The 22243-nt window shown below is 36.0% G+C and overlaps 1 protein-coding gene across 1 annotated transcript; it reads right to left on the reverse strand.

Moving 5' to 3' along the window:
• Window positions 1-84: 84 nt before the first annotated feature.
• On the reverse strand, window positions 85-20338 carry LOC128305518 (muscle calcium channel subunit alpha-1-like). Its single transcript, XM_053042998.1, has 26 exons — window positions 20239-20338; window positions 19820-20155; window positions 16470-16715; window positions 14646-14752; window positions 14198-14350; window positions 12521-12714; window positions 11635-12220; window positions 10693-10918; window positions 9893-10103; window positions 9357-9377; window positions 9181-9280; window positions 8736-9039; window positions 8480-8583; window positions 7286-7430; window positions 6656-6952; window positions 6497-6584; window positions 5793-5900; window positions 4071-4123; window positions 3864-4010; window positions 3300-3774; window positions 3115-3216; window positions 2458-2646; window positions 2276-2378; window positions 1199-2010; window positions 537-606; window positions 85-464 (listed from the first exon to the last, which is right to left on the reverse strand). Exons 2-26 carry the CDS (start codon window positions 20116-20118, stop codon window positions 193-195), a joined length of 5412 nt encoding a protein of 1803 aa, XP_052898958.1. The 5' UTR covers window positions 20119-20155; window positions 20239-20338; the 3' UTR covers window positions 85-192.
• Between the last annotated feature and the right edge of the window lie 1905 nt (window positions 20339-22243).

Here is a 22243-nt window from a genome sequence, read left to right on the forward strand (position 1 = left end):
CACGGATTCCTATCGTAATATTCCATCACGTGCATTGTTTCGGAGAACATTATGCTAGTAAGAAACAGAATGCATATTGCGGGGGTTTTGGGGTTTTATTTCAACTTTCGTAACACTCCTGGTATATGCAACAAAAACATTCCAAAAACAAAACAAAGAAAATAATATTATCGTCAATTGAACTACGTTACGTTATGCATCGTTTTCTTCTACGTTCACAACTCGACTAGTTTGATTTGAGTATATTTCTCCAAAGCACAATGGCTTTAATGGGCCTTCGGCATCACTTGCTTCATTGTTACTACCACTGGTGAATGTTTCATTGAGCTGATCGTGATCGTGCATCATTCTAAAGCCGTACATTAGCGTTTTGTTGACATCCCGTAAACCTTTGTTCAGTGTAGCATAAGTTCGGGGAGGTCGAGCAGGAGGACGTTGTGTTTGCGTCGAGCTTATTGTTGTGTCTATAGCCGGGATAAATAAAACTCTGATTAGCTTGTTTGAGTGATAGCATGCTTATGATAGTTTTATCTTACCATTCGTAAAATAACGCTTCTTAAATGTGTACGACGTAGGCCAAGTAATCCCGAAAAGTTTATGATTTCGCTACAATATATGAGTGAAACACGTATTAAGCAACATATGTAAAATTAGATTTTTCTTCTTCCTGTTGTTATTATAATTTATAGTATTATTATTATTATTATTATTATTATAATTATTATTATTATTATTATTATTATTATTATTATTATTATTATTATTATTATTATTATTATTATTATTATTATTATTATTATTATTATTATTATTATTATTATTATTATTATTATTATTATTATTATTATTATTATTATTATTATTATTATTATTATTATTACTATTATTATTATTGTTAGTATTATTATTATTATTATTATTACTGTTATTATTATTATTGTTATTCGATTTTCGCCCACATGCAACCGTTCTAGATGTAATTTACGGGTACAAAGCATGACTTAAACAAACATGACATAGATGTTCTTACCATGATGCAAAAAAAATATACTTTGTGATAAAACCAGTTAATAGCTTCCAGTTACCTTGTGTTATACACCGCAATGGTGTCAAGCATAAATTTATCGTTACAATCAGATTTTTTAGGTTTAGAAAAGACAGGTAAGGCTTTTTCGAAAATGCTCATAAAATAACATACCCGATGCGCTGGTTCTGGATTTATTGACGAGGCGCTCTCGTGCAGCGTTCCGGAAATTTTTCGTCTGATTTTCGGGCCACTTCGGTGAAGTATTCGCAAGCCAGCCAATAGCGTCATGTGAGAAGCCGGTTCAGAGTTACGGTCATAGTTTTTTCGCTTTTTGAATCTCCTAAAGTAGTCCTGTATTAGGTAGGTAGCATAAAATTTACCCACGGTAACTTCATCCTCTATGCCTGGAGGTGGAACGACTTGATCCAACAGTTTATTGCTAGTTCGTTTCCAAATCTGTTTGATTATGTGTCTCAGCTCAAGATTTGCCTCGTCAATGTTGCCCTCAGTTTTGATCTTCAGCGAGGTGCGCACCACAGCGAACAGTGTTGCATTAAACAGCACCGTACCGTCACTGTTCAATGGCATATTCATCGATACAAGCCGTTTACAGGCGACTCGGTGCGGACACAGCTTACCAAACCCGAGCGGTGGAGATATTTTGCGCAACAGTGTTACCACGTCGAGATGTTTGATGCGACCCTTCGCATCAGGATCGTATTCGCTCCACAGCCGCACAAACTCGTCTAGATGATGTGGTCCCAGTATGGACCAATCTCGCGTAAGATAGTCAAAGTTATCCATGATGACCGCCACAAACAGATTTATGATCAGGAACGAACATAGCACGTAGAACGAGATGAAGTATGGAAAGGCAAAATTAGAGCCACAACCTTCTTTGGATTCCTTGTCCTCGGAATTTTCATCACAGCGTACCTCTTCGCGCGCAGAGCAATCTAGCATAATGTCTTGCCATGCTTCACCTAAATAGAAAGTAGGAATTAGTTTCATATGCAAAGTAAGCTTTCATGTGAAATAAATTAAACGAAAGCACAAAATTTAACGAACTTATAATAAACCATAGAGTCTAAACTTACTATGCACAAAAAACTTTAAAAATATATTAGAGACACGGTCTTCTAGCCACTCTTTAGAAAATTATACACAAAACGTGGTAGTAATACCATGTAATACAAAACGGTACATGTAGGAATCATGCTTTAGTGAAACACAACATTGAGAACGTACCAGTAGCGGATCTAAACAAAACCAAAATAGCCTGGGGAAATGTTTGGAAATTATTATTCCTATGTATTGCAGTTTCGTCATCCAGTGCAATACGGCCAAAAACCTAAAAATTCAAACAAAAAACGTTGTTGACTAGCGGATTCGTGATTAAAGGTTAAAGGTATATGCAATTATAAACCCACTTGCATTCCTATAACAGCATAAATGAAGAACAACATCACTATTAGCAATGCTACGTACGGTAGTGCTTGAAATGATTTAATGAACGTCCACAGAAGTGTGCGTATGCCTTCACCACGTGCTAACAATTTTATAAGTCGCATAACACGGAATAGGCGGAAGAAATTTATTGATATAATAGTTGACGCGCCCTGTGAAGATAGAAGAGTGTTGTGAAATGTTGTAGAGTTTTTTAACATTCATTAAACTATTTGTTTAAACTCTGTTTTTTTGTATTAAACTATTCAACTCATTATATAGGTATCGATAGTCTTAGGTAGAATGTAATATATTTATGAAACATTTTAGTATTAAGTAATCTAAAAGATAATTAAAATAATAGGTGTATTGGTGTAAGCTTAGTTCCCAAGTATAGTTTAGTAATAATGTAAGTAAAAAAAATTAAGTCTATCTTCACATCTCGAGGAAATAACATCTCTCGTAGGAACCATAACTTATATATTGGAATAAATTATTAATTACTGATTAAATCTATGTAGTGAACAAATCGAACATATGCCTCTGCCGTTTTTAGCTACTTAAAAAGCTTTTATGTAGAAACTTGTAATACTCATCAATTAATCTTATTCTTTAGTATTTTAGCACACATGCATAGTTACCTTTGTTCCACTGCTGGTAGTTACTTCGGAATACACAATATCAATGAAACTGCCCAAAACGATGATAAAATCAAACACATTCCAAGCATCTCCGAAATAGTTCTAGCGAAGAAAATAAATGGAAATAGTAATATGTTTGAAAATGAAATTACAACTAGAATAGTATACCCTATTAAAAAGCTTACCTGAAATCTGAATGCGGCAAGCTTGAACACAAACTCCAACGCAAACACTGCAGTGAACAGCAGGTTTAAAAAGTCCAGCCATTCGGTGTAGGGTTGCGGTTGTCGGTAAAATTTCATCGAAAGTGTAATGGTATTCATCATAATTAGTATAAAGATGGTGTACTCAAACAGCTGCGACGTAACGAACCACCATACTTTATACTGTATCCGATCATCGTTCGGGATGTATCGCCGGACTGGTTTGGCTTTAAGTGCAAATTCAATGCAGTTGCGTTGATTTTTATCTAGATCACAGTTTTTGTACTCTTGTTCGCCTTCATTTTGAAATGTCACTATAACAAAACCGACGAAAATGTTTACCATAAAAAAGGCAATCACAATTATGTATATGATGTAGTAAGTCGCAACGAGTGGCCGATAATTGTATATAGGTCCGAAGTTTTCCGTATGTGAGTCAATCGATACATAAAGAAGACTGTAAAGTAAACAATCAACCGTCAAAGACATATTTTGCCTGGCATAGGTGCCGTCTACAGCGACATGCTCCAAGAAACAGATACATACGAAGGCCATCCTTCGAAGGTAGATACGGTGAACAAGGTAAGCATAGCTTTTTGCACATCATCGAAATGGAATCGATTATTAGACCATTCTCTTTCCTTCGACACCGGCTTATCGACATTTCCATCCTCAAAAACTAGGTATGTTCCGCTAAAGGAAAGTAGATCATAAGTTGTCATTCTCTGTAAAACTATTAGAAAATATACTCACTGACATTCTGCTTCTTCGTATTTCGATCGATCAGAACAGGAAAAAAATTTACCCTGAAAGAGTAAATACTTTTTAGTATTTCTACTCTGACATAAACCTTATTATCGGATTGATAAAAAAATCTTGAATATTATACTTCAATGAAGCAAAGAAGTGGTATGGCCACAAAAAAACACAAAATAAAATATCAAACCATGTAAATGATAATACAAGCATTCTGTGAGCTATAATGTAGCATGAGCTACCTTATGTTTTTCTCTTTTTTGGTATTTCTATACAATGGTTGTCAAAATAAAGTGCCCACTGCTTGATTTTTACATTTTTACTTATGTTTTAGTGAAAAATGAAGCTAGAATGATTGTTACTCTTAACGTACTCTATCTGATCTATCTATAATGAAATATTTTTTTTTTACAATCATCAAAAATAATTCTATTTAATCTTTCTGACAAAACTTAAAAAAAACACTTGTTCACTGTGTAACATTGTTTTGTTGCATTAAAAATTATCTTTCATGTGTTAACGTTTTGATATAAGTTGACATGTTTACTAAAACTACTAGCACATGTTTTTACATAATGAAGGAATGCAATACGTGTTACGACTTTTGTGGTTATTATGAAAAATGTCAAGCTTCAAATCGGACAGCAGGATCGTTCGAGAGGTGTAAAAGAATCCAGCCAGTGCGCCAGATTCCGGAAACCCTTCGAATCTGTTTCGAACCTATTTCTGACAGTACTTTTCGTCGTTGGATCAAAGCGCAAGGTTTCAAAAACAAGCTTCCTAAGAATCGTCCGTTCATTAGCAAGAATAATAAAGTTAAAAGGATAAAATTCTCAAAAGACCGTATGGATAAGCCAAAAGATTTTTAGAAAACAGTTCTGTTCAGCGATCAATCGAACTGTTCAACCGGAAGTAAAGCAGTAAAGCATGGTGGAGGCAACGTTGTTAGGGGTGTTTTTTGTGGGCATGAGTGGAAAATCTCGTCAAAATCGATGGAATTACGACTTCTGAATCCTACATCAACATCCTAGAGGAAACCCTGGAAGTTTCTCTCATTCAGACGGGTATTAATGAGAAATTCATCTTTCACAAAGAAAATGACTTGAAACACATCGCGAACAAAACGAAAGCCATGTACCGTTTATGTAAGAACCGATGGATTGACCTCCGCAAAGCCCAAACCTCAACCCCATCGAGAATTTGTGGGCGATTGTCGATGCAAGGGATAATAATACAGGTGTACAGGCCGGGGAGAACCTCGACCAACAACTACTAAACAAATTAGTTGAAAGAATGAAGCGCTCCGCTAACAGGACTATATAAAATATTAGTTAATTTTTGTTAAGGGTATAATACATATATGTAGTAATGTAAAGTTGGTACTTTATTTAAACAGTTTTGTTGATTTTTTTTTATTATCGTTAGAACGGCCAGGCCGTATATTTGATTTTGTTGAAATTATAATGTTAAAAAATAAAATATATGTTTTTTTTTTGGTGAGTGTAAAGAAAATTATTATAATTAGATACGAATTAGATTAGATTAGAATTAGATTAGATTAGATTAGATTAGAGTACGTGAAGAGTAACATATAAGAAATTTTGAAGCGTGATTGTAGATCATTGCTCACTAAAACAATGGCAAAAACGTCAAATATCTAGTAGTGGGCACTTTATTTTGACAACGACTGTATTTTAATCTGTTTGTTGCTGACCGTACCTTAAACAGCTGTACCCCAATTACCGCAAACATAAACTGCAGCAGAAATGTAACCAGTACAATATTTCCGATGGTTTTTACTGCCACTATCACACATTGGACAACATGCTGCAAAGATAGTGAATATGAAACGCACAATGTTCAATTGATATTATTATTATATTTATTACTGTCATAATGCAAGTGTATTGAAAATTCTGAAGGACATAAATGAGCATGGTAAAAAGAATATGCCATATGATTTTGATGCCATTAAAAGAAAATCATCAGTGCAGGCTGTACGTACATCAGCACAAAAAGTGTGACCCATTAGACAAATATCCGTTGTACTTCAATGATCAATCAATAATCAATACGGAAGGAAACTAAAATGATCGTTGTTAAGTATTTTGGTGTGTTTTTTACAGCTACGAAACTTTTATTATTAAATTTATTCAGTTTTTAATTATCTTTTACTACAGGCAATATAGATATCATATAATGTCTTTAAACACTTTAGCAATAAACCTCGGACCTGGGGGTCCGGGGGGCATAAAGAAAAAACTCAACCCATTATATCGCTTCCTTCCTAATAGGCACAAACACCTTAAAAGGTTTAGGCCTGTCTTTTAAGCTGTTTTTTTTTTTTGGAAAATAGAAGACGAAATTAGAAATAGATAGATAGAGTTTCTTTATCATATTATTCGTATTATTTTATATCTTACCTTCAATCCTTTAGCCCTATTGATAGCCCTCAGAGGTCTTAACACTCGCAAGACCCGAAGAATCTTTACGACGGATATCGTTCCTGAGCTGCAATAATGAAATAATGTAATACATCAATCAACATAAAAATGAAATACTAATATTATATGGTTACTCACCTAAACAACATTGATACCAATGATACGCTGACTACTAACAGATCGAGCAAATTGAAGGCTGAGCGACAAAAAGCTCCTTTGTGTAGAATGAATCCGTAAGCAATAACCTTCAGGATAAGCTCGATGGCAAATACAGCGGTGAAGAAAAAATCAAACTGATTTAAAATTTGGTTTCGCTCCGAATTGGCATTCAGCGGATCCTCGGCAGCAAGCATTACGGACGAAAGCATGATGCACAACAAAATTATGTTACCAAATACGGTATGGTTACATAACCAGTGGCAGAATTGTCGAAATCTGTACAATTTGCGAGTGAATGAAACAATACAGAATATATAAATATTGAATTAGTTTAGCCGGCTTGCTAAACATTTGTATCACACTATTTAATGGCAGTGACTTTACAGAAGCACATAAGACTAACTTATACGAAATTGATCACACATAACAGTGCAGTGATGAAGGAATCAATTACAACATCTGTTTGTTAACGCGTGCATAGCAATACATTTGCCGAGCAAAACAATAATCAAGGTGGCGCAACGTGACCAGTGCGTAGAAAGAATATCAATGGATTATTTGTATATTTATAAGCAACTCAAATATAAGTCGTATAATAACACTCTTAACCTGTTGGTAGGCTTCAATAGAAAGAGTGACTTTTCATCGGATATCGGTATAGGGCTGCTGGATACCACGGCCTCCGATAATCGTTTGGCGTATGTTGTATGACCAGAAGTGCGATCGTTCGGAATTTCAATCGCTTCACAGTGATCTGGAATAATGGAACAATAACAAATGTCGGACCGAAAACAGTTGACATCCCCTCGTATCATATTATTACCCTCAGTTTTGTTTGTTTGTTTTTTTATTAGCCAACAATAACCTTTACGTGCATTGTGGTTTAGATGTGAAAGAAGTAAAATAACAAATCCATTCACCGTTCCATATTAGCAACTCATACATTGAACAATCCGTGACACAACAAAACAACCAATCCATTCACTGTAATTTGTGTACAGGTATGTAACATAAGCACGCAACAATAATCTAAAATAAAAAGTAAAACATACTACAGAAAAAGAAAAGCAATTGGTCACCTGTTGGTGTTGGATAAGATAAAAAGCGCATTTTTGGGCGGCTCGCGGTATTTTTTCACTTTCAAGCCTATACGTGACAAACGTCGAGGAAGCAGCGTTGGTTTAACTGTTAAAAATTTGCACAAACAATCAAATGGCGTTTTAGACATCAATTCAACATAATAGTATTGCGATTTCAAGCAAAAGTATTGCATTAGATGAGCAACTAGCGTTTTATACGAATAGGCTTAAGTTTTAATGGTGGAGCATTAATTACATATGCTTTTGAACTAATATCTGTTGGTTAGATCTATTAAAACGATACATGAAATATATAAGAAAGGACGTTTGTTATTCGTAACATCAATTTTTTCGCGCTTTCACTACGCACTATTATTATAACACCTGCTTGGTGGAGTATCGCGCATAAATGACAACGGAAAAATGTGACATGAACATTCCATCATTTTAAGTAAATAAATATTTAAATACTTAATTGATGAGTTGAGATTGAAAACTAGATAAACATAATGCAAATGCATCAATGGAAACGGATGTAAATTAAATGTATGTTAATTTCAATTAACTGCTACTGTACCAAGCTTAGCACAAACAATAAACGCTCAATAGATTAATTTGATGCTTGGCTTACATTCGAAAACAAAATTATCAATGTAGTATGGACAAATATAACACATATCGGACAGTTAATGCGATACACCCGCATGTACATGTTATCGAATACCTTGAATCACTACTCTACTGATGCGCGTTTTTTTCGTCTCTTCTAACGTTGCTGATGCAGTTTTAGTGTTGCTGGTACTGATGGTGGATTTCGTGACATTTGCACTGGAAAGCAAAACACGGTTAAACACAACGAACGATTAGTAATTAAATAGTTGCACTGTTTTGAATAGGGGCCCGCACAAGATCAGATATGATGGGTACATCATTCGATCCTGTGCAGTAAAGCCGAATAGAAAATCCCAAATGTCCCGAACTTTTTACTATTCTTTTCCACGATAGGCTCCTCCATTTTCTTAAATCGTGATCCATACGCTTGTCTAGTTTCCTCATTATCATAGCAGTGAACATCATCGTCGTCCGGTTCTTCAACGTCCTCTGTTTCATCAACTTCCTCGTCATCTTCGTTGTCGTTTTCTCTATCACCCAGCTCGTTGTCGGACTTGTCGGTCAAAATATCCAGCTCTGTATCGGGATCATCTTCTTTCTCAACAGCAGTCAATGATTCGGCATCGGCAAGATTGTCCACGGCGATGGCAAGGAAAACATTTAATAAAATATCTATGATAAGTGTTGCTAAGGAATGCTACACTGTTAGGCACTTCTAAAGAACAGCTACATTTCACACAGCTTCTATTCCAGTTGATCAATGTTATTCCAACTGGATAAAGAAATTTTTAAAATTTCATTTTGAAAGGATACAGTTTCCGCAGATAAAGAGAATGATGAAATAGATACTAGCCAAGATTCCAAAAGATGCCACACCTCCATATGCTTGGATGCCATCGTACATAACAGCATTCTACAAGGAAGGAAGTTATATTGAACGAAAGACAAAACTTCTATGATGAACTTTGATACCTCTATCAGAAACTTACCCAGTCTTCTCCAGTAAGGATCTATTCAGAAAGAGAAATTATTTAGAGAAAACTTGCAATGTAACTGAATAATCAAAATCAATATAGGTACCATTCTATAAATTTACAAATAAAAACAAATGTACGCATTAAAGAATGTATAGCACAATAATTTCAGTATTTTGTTAGTTTTTTCTGGACAGCATATTTTGCATATTAATGATATGTATATATCATTTAAATCATATTATGAGTGCATTAGACTACAGCACGTCAACCAGTGAATTCACAGCTAGTTTCAACACTATAATCGTGAAAGTCATAATTAAAGCTTTTAATATGTACCACTATTACATTTACATATCAAATAAAACAATATTACTAAAGACATGTTAACCAACCAATTTACATTATTAATAATTTCTTACTCCATTTCTAGACACAACAATGCAATATTACATTTTTGTCACGCTCCACAACTACTAGAATATGCAATGACCTTAAAATTTTACGCACTTAACACATGCAAAGTATAAAAAAAAAAACAATTAATATACCTGAAACACGGTCAAAAGACTTTGTACAAAGCTGTCGAAATTTGAACGAGGCTTGTTATCTGTAGAGTTGAAGATGAACCGTCCTCCAAATACTTGCATTCCCAGAAGGGCAAATATTACAATGAACAGAAACAGTAACAGCAATAATGATGCTATTGATTGTATTGAATTAAGCAACGACGCAACGAGATTCGATAATGACTGCCAGTATCTATAATGGGAAGAAAAAGATATATGAAATTATTGTTCTACTGCATGGTATTCCCGCTCCCTTTTTCTTTACATAAACATCCTTTAAGTCACTATCTTAAATAATGCATTTTATCCCATAATAAAACGGATATATTAATTTAAGCAAATGTTTCTGCAAATGACCTTTCACTTTTAAATTGCAATTATTACTAGCATTCGTTCACTGTGCGACACACTATTTTTTACTTTATTATGCAATAACAATGCCCCAATTTTTTCAATACATCAAAATTTGGTGAAACAAACGATGTTTTTCTGGTTTTAAATTAAATTTTAGAAAACTGCTTCTCTGCGTTCGTTATTTATTCTCAAATCGACTGAGATAGGCGATGGCATTTGTTAGTGGCATTTAAATTACCAGATAAAATAAATCAATCCAGGAGAATTCCTGAAGTGGGAACGCACCTATCGTTTAGCAAACTCTGCTATTACCTTTAGTTTACCAACGGCGTATGGTTCGACTTGCAAGCATTTTCACGAGTAGAAGATAGGAAATATAGGACATTTATGTAAAGAATGGTAAATTTAACCTTAAACGTGATTCCTACTTGGTCACTTTGAAGACACGTAACAATCGCACACATCGAAGGACAGATATGCCTAGCGGAGGCATCAATTGCGTGTTGGTCAAAAGGACTTCTATAACACTGCCAATTACAACGAAGCAATCAAAACGATTGAATAACGAGACATAATAGCCCTGCAATCCTAAGCTGTACATCTTGAGAAACATTTCCAATGAAAATAGTGCCACGAAAAACATATTGGTATACTCTGAAAAAAAGTTGGAAACAGAAGGTATAGTTTTTTTGATTAGGTGTATTGATTAGGCCAGAGACTCACCAACCACAAAAAGTCTTTCACTACATGCATGAGGTTTACATACAATCATACATTATATTATGAAGGATAGCATAAGCATTTCCGCTGCATTTATTGTCTCGTTTTTCTAAGCTTTTACCAAACGCACAAATTGAAGCAATGTTTTTATGGACCCATTGTGGGCGAAACAATCATAGTTTGCATTATTGTGTTAGTATATCAACGCGCTGATTTTGTTTAGAAAGAAGGGCTCCTTTTTAGTTGCAAAAGCCTGGGTTGGTTTCGTTTTATTGCAGTAGTGCTTGCTTACATGCGTGGTTTTGTGCTTGCGTGCGTACAAGAATGCAAATAATGTCCGGGCATCCCATTTCTGAACTCCACCATTCGGCAAACAGAGCCGTATACTATCCTGCTCATAATTCCCGGCTTGGAATCGAATCGAGCGTCTTATTGTATGATCAAATCATAACGAGTACAGTTTGCATGGGAAGTGTAAACGTTACTGCCTTAGTCACGGTGCAACTGGTGCAATGGTGCTTTACAAATATACCTCTAAATCTAAAATAGTAACATATAGCTTTCTTTTAAATCGAGCAATTGTACAGTCGTTCTCAGTTGGACCGACTAGAATAGAACAGATGATAGGCTATTTTTCATACCACACTTACCTTGGAAGTCGTCCAGCCATTGCGGTTGATGGTAGTGCTCAGTTGCAAGCACACCCGTGTTCAAAAACACAAGTATAATTATTAGCCAGTAAAATGCTTGTGACTTTACCGCCTTTCGACATGATCGTCGCATCTTACGGTTTAAGCGATCCCATGCTCTAAAATGCCGATTGTACCACGATTCCGGCACCGGCTGAGCATAGTCCATGCTGGCTTCTGCGCAACCGTGCACTTCTGTTGAATCGGGTGATACTCCGGCTATACCGGTGGCTCCTGACCCTACGAGCATTGCTTTGGTTCCCTTCAAAAATCCTTCAGACATCATCTTTCCAGGCGATGGTGGTTCCTGGTACGTATCGATATCCTCTGCCTGTGTGATCCAGTCCAGGTATCCTTTCAGGTCTTCTTCAATTCGTTGCTTTTCACGAAGTTTCTGGAAATCACCACGACTTTTTGCTTTTGTGCGTTCTTTGGAAAACTCACCACTCAGGACACCGAGAATTAAGTTCATTACGAAAAATGCTCCTAGTATAACCATTGAGACAAAGTATATCCACTGCCAATTGCTTCCCATCGCATCTTCAATCTGTTTGAAATATATCCAAAAGATACAATATATTTACAAATCACACTCCAGAATGCTTTCAGACTCCTAGAGCCTTAAGGTCGGCATATGATGCTCAACACGTTTATCTTTCTTCTTTTTACAGAGAAAAGCATATGTGTGAAGAACATCTGATGAAGTTTGTTTAATTTGCTTTAATAGCTCCTTTTTTATTTAATTCTCAGCACAATTAAAATTGCTACGATAATTCTTAATATCTCATTAAATAATATTAAATATTACAAATGAACGGCCTAGTCGCCAATAAAATATAATACTCACATAGTAGAGCATATCTGTCCATCCCTCTAATGTGATACACTGAAATACCGTCAGCATCGATAGTCCAAAGTTATCAAAATTAGTAATTCCGGCATTAGGCCCTTCCCAATAGTAGCGACAAATCCAGTGTATGCCTATGGAGCTGCATTGAAAACCACCTTCGCCACACGGTGTTGGATCTTCCATCATGTCCTCTGTAATTGTAGTTCATTGAATTGCATAAAAATTAGTTATACATTTTTTTATACATGTATTCTGGTATATGCACATCGTCTTGTATAGCCATACCCTTATTATTAGAGGAATAATGGCCAGGCTGTGTGGTTTATAGCGTACGCATTAAAAAAGGATTGATTTTATGGAATGTCGATGAAATTAAAACTTGTATAATAACAATAAATCACGCTTGAATTGTACGTTTGTAAGCCATCAGAATAAAAATGCATGGACAAACTCTCCACCATAACCTTTGTAAAGGTCACCCAAAACAAAAATAATTGCATTTGATTTAGCTTTTTTCTTCCCAATTCCATCTACTGTCCCTTCTTGTTGAATGCGGATCTGTTGAGTAAGTGCGGATTGAGTGCGCTGTGGAGTCTATGAATGCTGTTATGCTCATATTATAATCGAAATGCTCAGACAATCTGTTGAATTCCCTAGCCATCAATAATATGGGGTCCTTTGAACCGTATTGCGTGTTTTAAAAGTCTCTATAGATAATCTGTCGGTTTCGTGTTGCAGTTCTTATAGTCTTTAGGCTGTTTTTTTTTAACATATCGGATGCATCAATGGTGCCACATAGCACACATGCAACAAATAATGTTTGAGCATTTCTACGCCTGTTCTTAAGAGTTTCTAATTCTAGTAGCAAATGTTGAGCCCGGTAGGGAGGTAAGTTGTTACGGTCTTGCCACGGTAAGCGTCGAATAGCAAAACGGGAAAATCTTTTTTGGATCGATTCGATCCTTTGTTTCCATAGCTCGGAATGAGGGCATGAAATGATAGACCCATGTTCCATGATAGGCCTGACTAGCGCACAATATTGGGCTTTTATTCAAGAAGGATCGTCAAAATCTCTCGCTACCCTAAAAATCAATCCCAGTGTTTTATTAGCACTATTGTTCTCAATATATTATAGTGCAGAAGTGTTGCAAAAAATTAAGTTTAGTTTTCAATATGTTGCCTAGGTCCCGTATTTTATATTTCCGTACTAGTAATTGTCCGTTCATAAAATGGTCTGTGTAATTTGGAGCACGCATATGTGTACAAGATAAAACAAAAAAATTTTCAACGCAAAGAGACATATTATGTAGCAAATAACGATGACTTCTGCTGTCGGGGGCTCTGCACAGGACTTCTGTTGGAAATTTCGGTCTTCCTCCAGATAGAAAAAAAAACATTCATAAGCGTATTGCAAATTTCAACAACTTGTAATGGCGTGTGCAGTAGTGTGTACAAACTAAAGGAATACATCAATATTTTTATCCTCGTTACCAGTAATACACTATTGCAACATCTTTTCCAACACCCACTCAATAGCTCCTTCGATCCTCACTCAATACCTAACCGAACAGACTATCAACGAGGATAAAGCACTGTTTTACCAATACGCTAAAACATTAGTGACCGTAGGATACAAGAGGAAATATAATACTTTTCTGCATTAGTTATAACTACCTGTAATGTTGTGGAAGCATGTTTTATGCATTTTGCCAGAAAATAACTCTAAACCCACGATTGCATAAATGATGATTACAAACAACACTAACAAAGCAATGTGTAATAATGGGACCATAGCTCGTAGAATGGAATTAAGTACCACCTGCAAACCTGTAAATGAAACAAATTAACAAACAATAAATTAATTCATGTTTCGCTTTTTTCTGCATTATTGGTGCGGTTATTATTATTTGTAATTATTTCTACGAAGTAAAAATAATACCAATATGTTTTTTATGTTAAACAAATACTATCAACTATCATCGAAATTCACATCGCTGTTCTTATGAGAATAGACACTTTACGCGAGCATATTAACTAAGGTTAGGTTTGATAATTAATATTTGTTAAACAATTGTTACACATGTATATGTTACACATGTATGTAGTGTACGTTGTAACTTACTTGGTACTCCGGAAACTAATCGCAGTGGACGCAGCACACGGAATGCTCTTAGTGCTTTGACATCGAAACCGTCCTTCATAATACTGGAAAGCGTGGTGCTTATCATCCTATGAAGTTAAAGTGGAATATAATAGCTATAACAGTGAAAAATACATTTAAAATCTCTAGTATATAACAGCAAATGATTACTATTTTCTTCTTCATTAATAATTTGTTCAGATCATACGGCCCTTGGCCGTCATAATGGAAAAATAAAAAAATAAATAATAATTTGTTCATTGTTCGTTTGGAGTTAACTGGCTTTAAAAAAAAGCTTTGCAAAATCACCTATGGACAAAGATTTATAGGTAGCACGTGTTTAGATGTTATGTAATTGTTTAATGCAAAAGATGACTTTCATTTTGTTATCGATATTGCACATTTTGGTGCACATATTGCACATCCATGCACTTGGTAGGTAGAGAACCGTATCGTCTGAACGCTAAAAGATTGTCCATTCTTTTTCGAACAGCTTTTTACGTATTGTGCAACTGTGCGCACATGCTATTCAGCTTAAATTTTAAACAAAACAATAAAAAAAACAAATTATCAAAATAACAATCGATCGTATCACCGCGATCCGCACGACACAAGCGACACAAAATTTTATACAATCGCATTAATTGATCGCACTGTGACCGATCAGTCATTGTAAGCCACACATTTTAAGCAAGCGCAGCATTCTATCGCACCGCGACCGAGGAGTGCAGCACAGGTAATACATTGGTTAGTTTTGGTTAGTATTGAAACATGAACCTATCGTTCGACCAAAATTAATAATAACCGTTTATCGCATTTATAAACATCTTCAACTATAACAAGCACATGAACAAACTTAATGTAACAAAGACTTAAATGAATGTAATTAAATGGAAGAACAGTATCAGAAATTGCAGCTAAAATATGGATATAAATAAAGCGACGCATTCACGTCTGCGCGGTCACACGAAGTAGAATAGTTTGGACTGCCAGGCTGGTTCTAATTTACCTTATTCAAGACCTCCCATCCAAGCTAAGGCATCAATGTGTCCAACGGGTCCAGAATGGGAAATTTCTTCCAGATTTCTAACGATCACCTGAATGATCGACGCAACATAGTGATTTTGTATTGGAAAGTAGAATCGCGTGTGTACCCGTCACGTAAACATAAATGGTACGCAAGAGACAGATGGTGCAGTATGTGGTATATTACACAGTGGTGCGCTATCAGAGAAACGCACCCACTCACCGTACCTATTCACAACCACGCAGTAACGAAGAAAGGACCAGGAAGGTGAAGAACATTGTTCGACACTTACTCATATATGCATTCACTTTTTTGCACAACGTGAACTTCGCTGTCAACGTTGGTTATTTGAATAAAAGAAATGCTAAAGATCCATGAGCTATGTCCCTATTGAAATTTTAAGAAGAGTCTTCTAAAATTGATTCCTGGGGATGGGCTATTAGTTAAAATTATTCGTGTTATTCACCACCAGTCACATTGAAGTTTGGATCGAAGCGGTATAAAATGGGAAATCAAAGAGAATTCGATACAAATTCCATACGAATTCAAGCCCGGCCGTTTCAAACGTTTGACCGTGGTGACCGTATTAAAAGTGTACTGAATCATTCGCAAATAGCAAGTGATGTCAATGTACTGTAGAGATATTAAAAATGGGGAAATGCAAAAAAACAGATTTGTATCTTAACTACGTGAAAACCACACAGTCATATCATTGTGCTATTAGTTAGTATCCTCAGTTTGTGCTGCGATTACAAACCAATGTTACCTCTTCAACTTACCCGATTAAAACAATAGTAAAATCCAACATATTCCATCGACTTCGAAGATATGCTCCAGGGTGCATGACAAATCCATATGCGATCAGCTTCATCACGCACTCGAGTGTAAAAATGATAAGAAAAATGTGTTCCACTTTTTCCAACATCGCGTTTGTTGCATTAGAGTCGCCATTAGGAAAGGGAGTGTATGTTGCTAATGCAACACAATTAGCAAAAATCGTTAACAGTATAAGATACTCGAAAGGTCTGTAAAAGATTAAAGTAAAACATGGACAAAATGACTCAGTTGGAACGTAATACACGGTTAAAAATATAATTTTTATTTAGTGAACTATTTAACATGCAAATCGGCAATGAAAGCTGATATTATCGATTGCGTTTAAGCAATTAGTAAAACATGTATAAAGCATTGCATCTAGTACAAAACAAACGCATTCATGTAAAAATTCATACAATTGTTATATACATTGCTCGGTGCCATCATAAACCATACCGATGCTATTCAACTGTTCCTCTACAGGTAGTAAAATTAAAAGAATTTTGAAGTCAGGTGTACTTTAGAATGCTAATTATTCTACCTGGCAAGAGATCAAACCCAGTAAACTTAGAAATGCATCGATCAACACTTTTTGCCGATTAGTAACACCTATCAAAAAGAACAACTTCTGTCCTCAAACTTTTGGCTTCGCACTCTGTTAGAATGTGCACATAATGACATACAGTGGTCATTGTATCAAGATTGAAATATGATTGTGCTATTTATCCTTGCCCTATGAATAAATTTAGTTTATGCTTGCTCAAGCAACCGCCTGTCCGGTGTCATTAAAAGAACTAGAAAAGGCCTTTACGTACGTATGTTAGATTTGTTATTTATTTTTTTCCGTTTCGTCGTATCGACCAGGTCGGCCAGGTCGTATCGACTTATTTTTAGCACGTAACCGGATAGTCAATGCTTGCTACGTGGGTTTGGTCCAGATGGAATTTTGTTTCGGTCTTGTCGTGCGAAGATCGGTGCCCCTACCAATACACCACCCGATCGCGCCTAAGATTTGTTAATATAATAGAGAAATACATTCGAAGATTTTGGATATAGATTTATTTCTTGTTTTATAACGCATGAATTGCGTTTGAAAATGATTCAGATAATATAAAAACACAATGTTTCTTTAGTTGTATGCAGTTAGTTAAAAACTATAACTACTACTGAGAAGCAAATGTATTACTCCTTGCTACAATCGCTCAAAAATGTGCAACCGTTATAGATAATTCTAATGACTTTTAAGTTAAATGGACCATGGAAAAAGTTGGTTGCGAAAAATCTAATGTATCAAATTCACAGGTGTGAAACGATGGCTTAAACCAGGGGTTAAAATCGTCTGGTTGAAGAAATGGTTTGGGTATACAGGCAGTCCCCCAGATACGCGGTTTCTCTTATACGCGGATTCAGAGATACGCGGTTTTTGCCAATTTGACAGCTGAGCAGGTTTATAACTCAAAATCTAAGCAGAAAAGTGAAAATTTGATGCAAACCTTTTTTGTTTGTAATAACATTTGTTTTAAAATTATTTTAATGTATTCTTTCTAAAAACCACCTGATTCGTTGAATTAATTAGGCGCAAAGAAGAAAGTCGACTCAATAACTTGAGAGTATAAACGAAATCGCACCAGAATTCGACTTACGCGAAAATTCGAGTTCCGCAAATTTTTCACGGGTTATAGCGGTTTGGTATAATAACGTATCTCGGGGTCTGCCTGTAGTTTTACAATAACGTGGATTTGAATTTCATTGCCCTGTCTACGCCATCATTGATTTGTAAACAATTCACTTCTAAGATAACACTAAAGAGTAACACTACACATGCTATACCTTTCAACCTATTGCGGTGCTCAAAAACTTCTACAAAAGGTAATATATGAAGTCCTGAGAAACTTGAACCATTTACATTCAAATTTTGCTAGTTTCTGTCGATGATAAACTGACACTGTCAAGCAAGCGAGTTGGAGATTTGCATTATTTCGTGCTATATCCCGCGTACGTGAATTTGTCCTGGGAATTGAATGGGATTTTGGATAGACCTTGTGTGGCGCCGTTACCAATACACCACTGGGCCACTCTATTTATGGTAGATTATGTTACCTGTAGTTATAAACAATTCGGTTTGGCCGTTACTCATATATAAAAAAAATTAATCTTATTATGGAAACAAAACAACTCTATGATCATTACCACCACACCTAGTGGTGAAGACCAAATTCTACCTTTTTTTTGTAACCACGTAGCCGGATAGTCAGTCCTTGCTACGGGGAATTGGTCAGGATGGGATTTTGGTCCGGTCCGTTCGTGTGAAGACCGGCTACCGCTACCATCATGCCACCGGGCCGCCCCGCCCCCTTCTACCTTTTTCTACCCTAAAATATAAAAAATCAATCCCAACTGTTCGCTGTATGTTTAGTAAAAAACCTTTAGTATGAAATCTGAAATGTATTTATTTCCTAAAATTAATTAGATGAAATTATGACATCTTGATCTAGTTTGCTTAAATAATTTTCATACTTATATTCGTCTTTCCAAATTTAGTTGGCGTTGGCCTAAAATTGGCGTCGGTAAAAAAAATGTTTTTTTTTTATTTCCCCTACAACATTATAAAGAAAATATGTCCATCCAATCCAATCTGCATTCTTGCAATACTGTGGTGATTTCTTAAAAGTGAAAATTGACTTTCACTATCTTATATTTGAAAATATCTTATATATGGGGGATTAGAACTTCAGATAATTTTGCTACAGATCATTGATACTGCTGACGATATCTGATCCGCTAAATCATTAATTTCCTTCAGCTTAGATCGCTTCTCGGAAAGTTTGCCAACCCCTGACTTAAACAATTATTTCCTACTTGTATCAGGATTATGTGCCATGGATATTTTGGTTCGTTTGCATTGTCAACATTTATGTTCACACCTGCTACACCATTTATGTTTCACATCACTTGAGCGGCAACAAACAGGTGCTCGACAGAAGTGTACCTTTGCCGTCCATATACTACTTTAGAAGAATCATTTTTATTTTTCAAAATACTTTTCCACTATTCCACGAAGATGAACCAACACAACGTATTAAATTCTACATTGCCAAAGTAGAAAAGTTACAAATTGTAATTCATGGTATTTTTCTTCAACATATTTGCCTTAAGAAACTGTTTACGTTGTTACACTAAATACATTGTACCACTAATCACGTAAAAGCTAAAAAAAAATCAGCACAAAGCATTTCATGCATACACACGTCTCGGCAAACATTTGCATTTGAAATTAAATCACACCACTACAGCGAAATGATTTGTCACATACTTCCATTCCACCACTTTGATACACAGCTTACGCAGAGGGTTTTTCAAAGTAAGACAGTAAAATACACGCTGCGGACGATCAGGGATCACTTTGCCCGGTCGCCTCACAGGACGTTTCGGCTGATTGTTGGCTCCGGTTCCATCGCCCAACGACGGATCATCTGCGCCAGTAGGGAGTTGTGGGGCACCATTTACCACAGGTGTTACCCCCGGCGCACCTGCGGCTTTTCCTAGATTTTCACCAAGGGTCTGCGTCGGTGACACCGTCGCTGAATTAGATATTTTTGTACCGTTTTCCATACCGCATCCGACCAAGCATCCGCTCACCGTTCAATTACTAACAGAAGGAAATTTTTGATTCAAAATTAATTTACACTGATCAAACTTATGCTTTACACTATTGTGTATGTTCTAACGCACAATTCTAATTATTTTGTTACACAATCCCACGGCACACAGCATGAAACGAAATGTAATAAAGCAACTATCTTATTCTGCAACTGTTGCTGTCGATCAAGGTACGATCACTGTACACACACAAAAAAAAGACCGTCAGTAATTTACGCGCCTCTCAATGATTTCGATATCAGCGTAGCTTTAAATCGAAATTCACACTTCTATGTAGCAGGAGAACAACATGAGTTCGCACACACCGGGAATGCACGAAAGAGAAAATTACGAACGTGGCAATTATAAACGATCACCCATCAACACTGATTTTCTCGAGAATCAACGTACGACTGAAGTTTGGCTTACGCGTCGACGTTTTCCGAGCAACGGTAGCATCCAAGATTCATCTCAACGTTTGTAAGAATCTTCTCGCCTTGGCTGTGTTTGTAAATCAGGTGGCTCACAGTGTAAAACAATGAGGTTAAAACAATATTGGACAAAATTTGGTTTGTTACTTCAATGCTGTACGATATAAGATCTTTTGAAAAAAAACATATAACCTGCATTGCTGTTAACATATTGTATTAAAATTAAAAAAAATAGCTTAATGTTTGAAAACACATACGAAAGCGCATTGCATATTCTACCTAGCATGTACTGCAACATCTCATAGTGTCCAATACGCGTGTCTGAAGCTGCTGAGTGTTAACCGGCGTTTCAAACAGCTCTTGGGGTTATTTTTGGATGGTAAACATGACGCAATGGCACGATGTCGTCTTTTACTATTAGAATGGATATTTTTAAACTTAATTCTTAAAATCGCTTAGCATAGATTTGCATGAATGCCATGTAGGCCATGAGTTTACTTTATACTTATTTTTACTCAGTATTTTCCGACCGGAATTGTGCTCGAAATGAAATTCAATAATGCATCATTAAGTATGTTTACAGTCCATGCTGCTAATCGTTTTTTACCGAATAAATGGAAATTCGATTTTCAACACGGCATTCTTTAATGGTAGCGACGACAGTTTTCCTGCAGCTTTTCCAAATCTGTGAGGTGTTTGCTAAAAGGTTTGAAAGTCAAATTATCAGTTTGTACTCAGATTGTCGCCGATGCAAGCCCAACGTCTGATGGTTTCCATGTATAAATCACCTTAAGCCGACTACTAACTTTTTCCCAGAAGGCATTTCCTCCACTATTTTATGCGAAAGATGCTTGAGCTCATACTCCACAATTCAATGATAGTGTAGCGTCCACGCCACTAGCATTAAATACAAAAATGTCAACGGATCACTTTCGGACAGTCGGCTTTAACTCGCTTGAGTAGCAAAAACTAGCATATAAGGAAAGCATTTTTTATTCTTTGATATCAGAAGGTTTTGACAAGTCAAGCTGTAAGGATCTTCGATCCGAACACGAGAATAAAAGAAGTTACCACCACTTCAATAGCTACGGCAATTCCTTAAGTATGCCCTGCACAACAAGGATTTGTACCCAAACGTTCTACGTCAGTGCACGTTGTGCAACGTACATTGAATCCGTAAGCTTCTGTATAATGCCTCGTTAAGCCGTCTTCGGCGGACGAACAATAAACAATAATAATAATAATAATAATAATAATAAATCTAGAATCTGGATTTGATGCCACGGACCTAAAGATAGCTATAGATATGGTGTATCATTCTATTCTGGTGGCTAAATTAAAAAAGCTAAGGTTTTGTATAGTATGGTCGATGAGCCGAATCCTATCTCTCCTGTGAATTGTATTGCATCAAGCTTAGGAATAGTGTCAGTGTCAAAACACTTCGGTTCGGGCAAGCGGTTAGGATGAACGTTTCGAGTGGTGAGAGTGCGATCATGTAACGTGGATATTTGTTAAGTTAATATAGTATTGTAACACGTGTTGTAATTTGGGTTATGTGTCGTGATTTATTCGGTGTCCTCCCATCGGCCAGAAAGAAACATAAAAGTACATAGAAAAAAAATTATTACAGTGTTTGGCGTTAGATAGGATGTGTCGTGTTACTTACT

Source organism: Anopheles moucheti, chromosome 3 (genome assembly GCF_943734755.1).
Source record: "Anopheles moucheti chromosome 3, idAnoMoucSN_F20_07, whole genome shotgun sequence".
Taxonomy (NCBI): Eukaryota; Metazoa; Arthropoda; class Insecta; order Diptera; family Culicidae; genus Anopheles; species Anopheles moucheti.

Excerpts from the sequence above, each read along its gene's own strand:
- LOC128305518 (XM_053042998.1), bottom strand. The coding sequence starts at position 20,118 with ATGGAAAACGGTACAAAAATATCTAATTCAGCGACGGTGTCACCGACG. Across the intron at positions 10,104-10,692 it reads CGTGTCTTCAAAGTGACCAA|ATACTGGCAGTCATTATCGA; the intron begins GTAGGAATCACG and ends TTCCCATTATAG. Across the intron at positions 4,011-4,070 it reads TACGAAGAAGCAGAATGTCA|CGGAACATACCTAGTTTTTG; the intron begins GTGAGTATATTT and ends ACTTTCCTTTAG.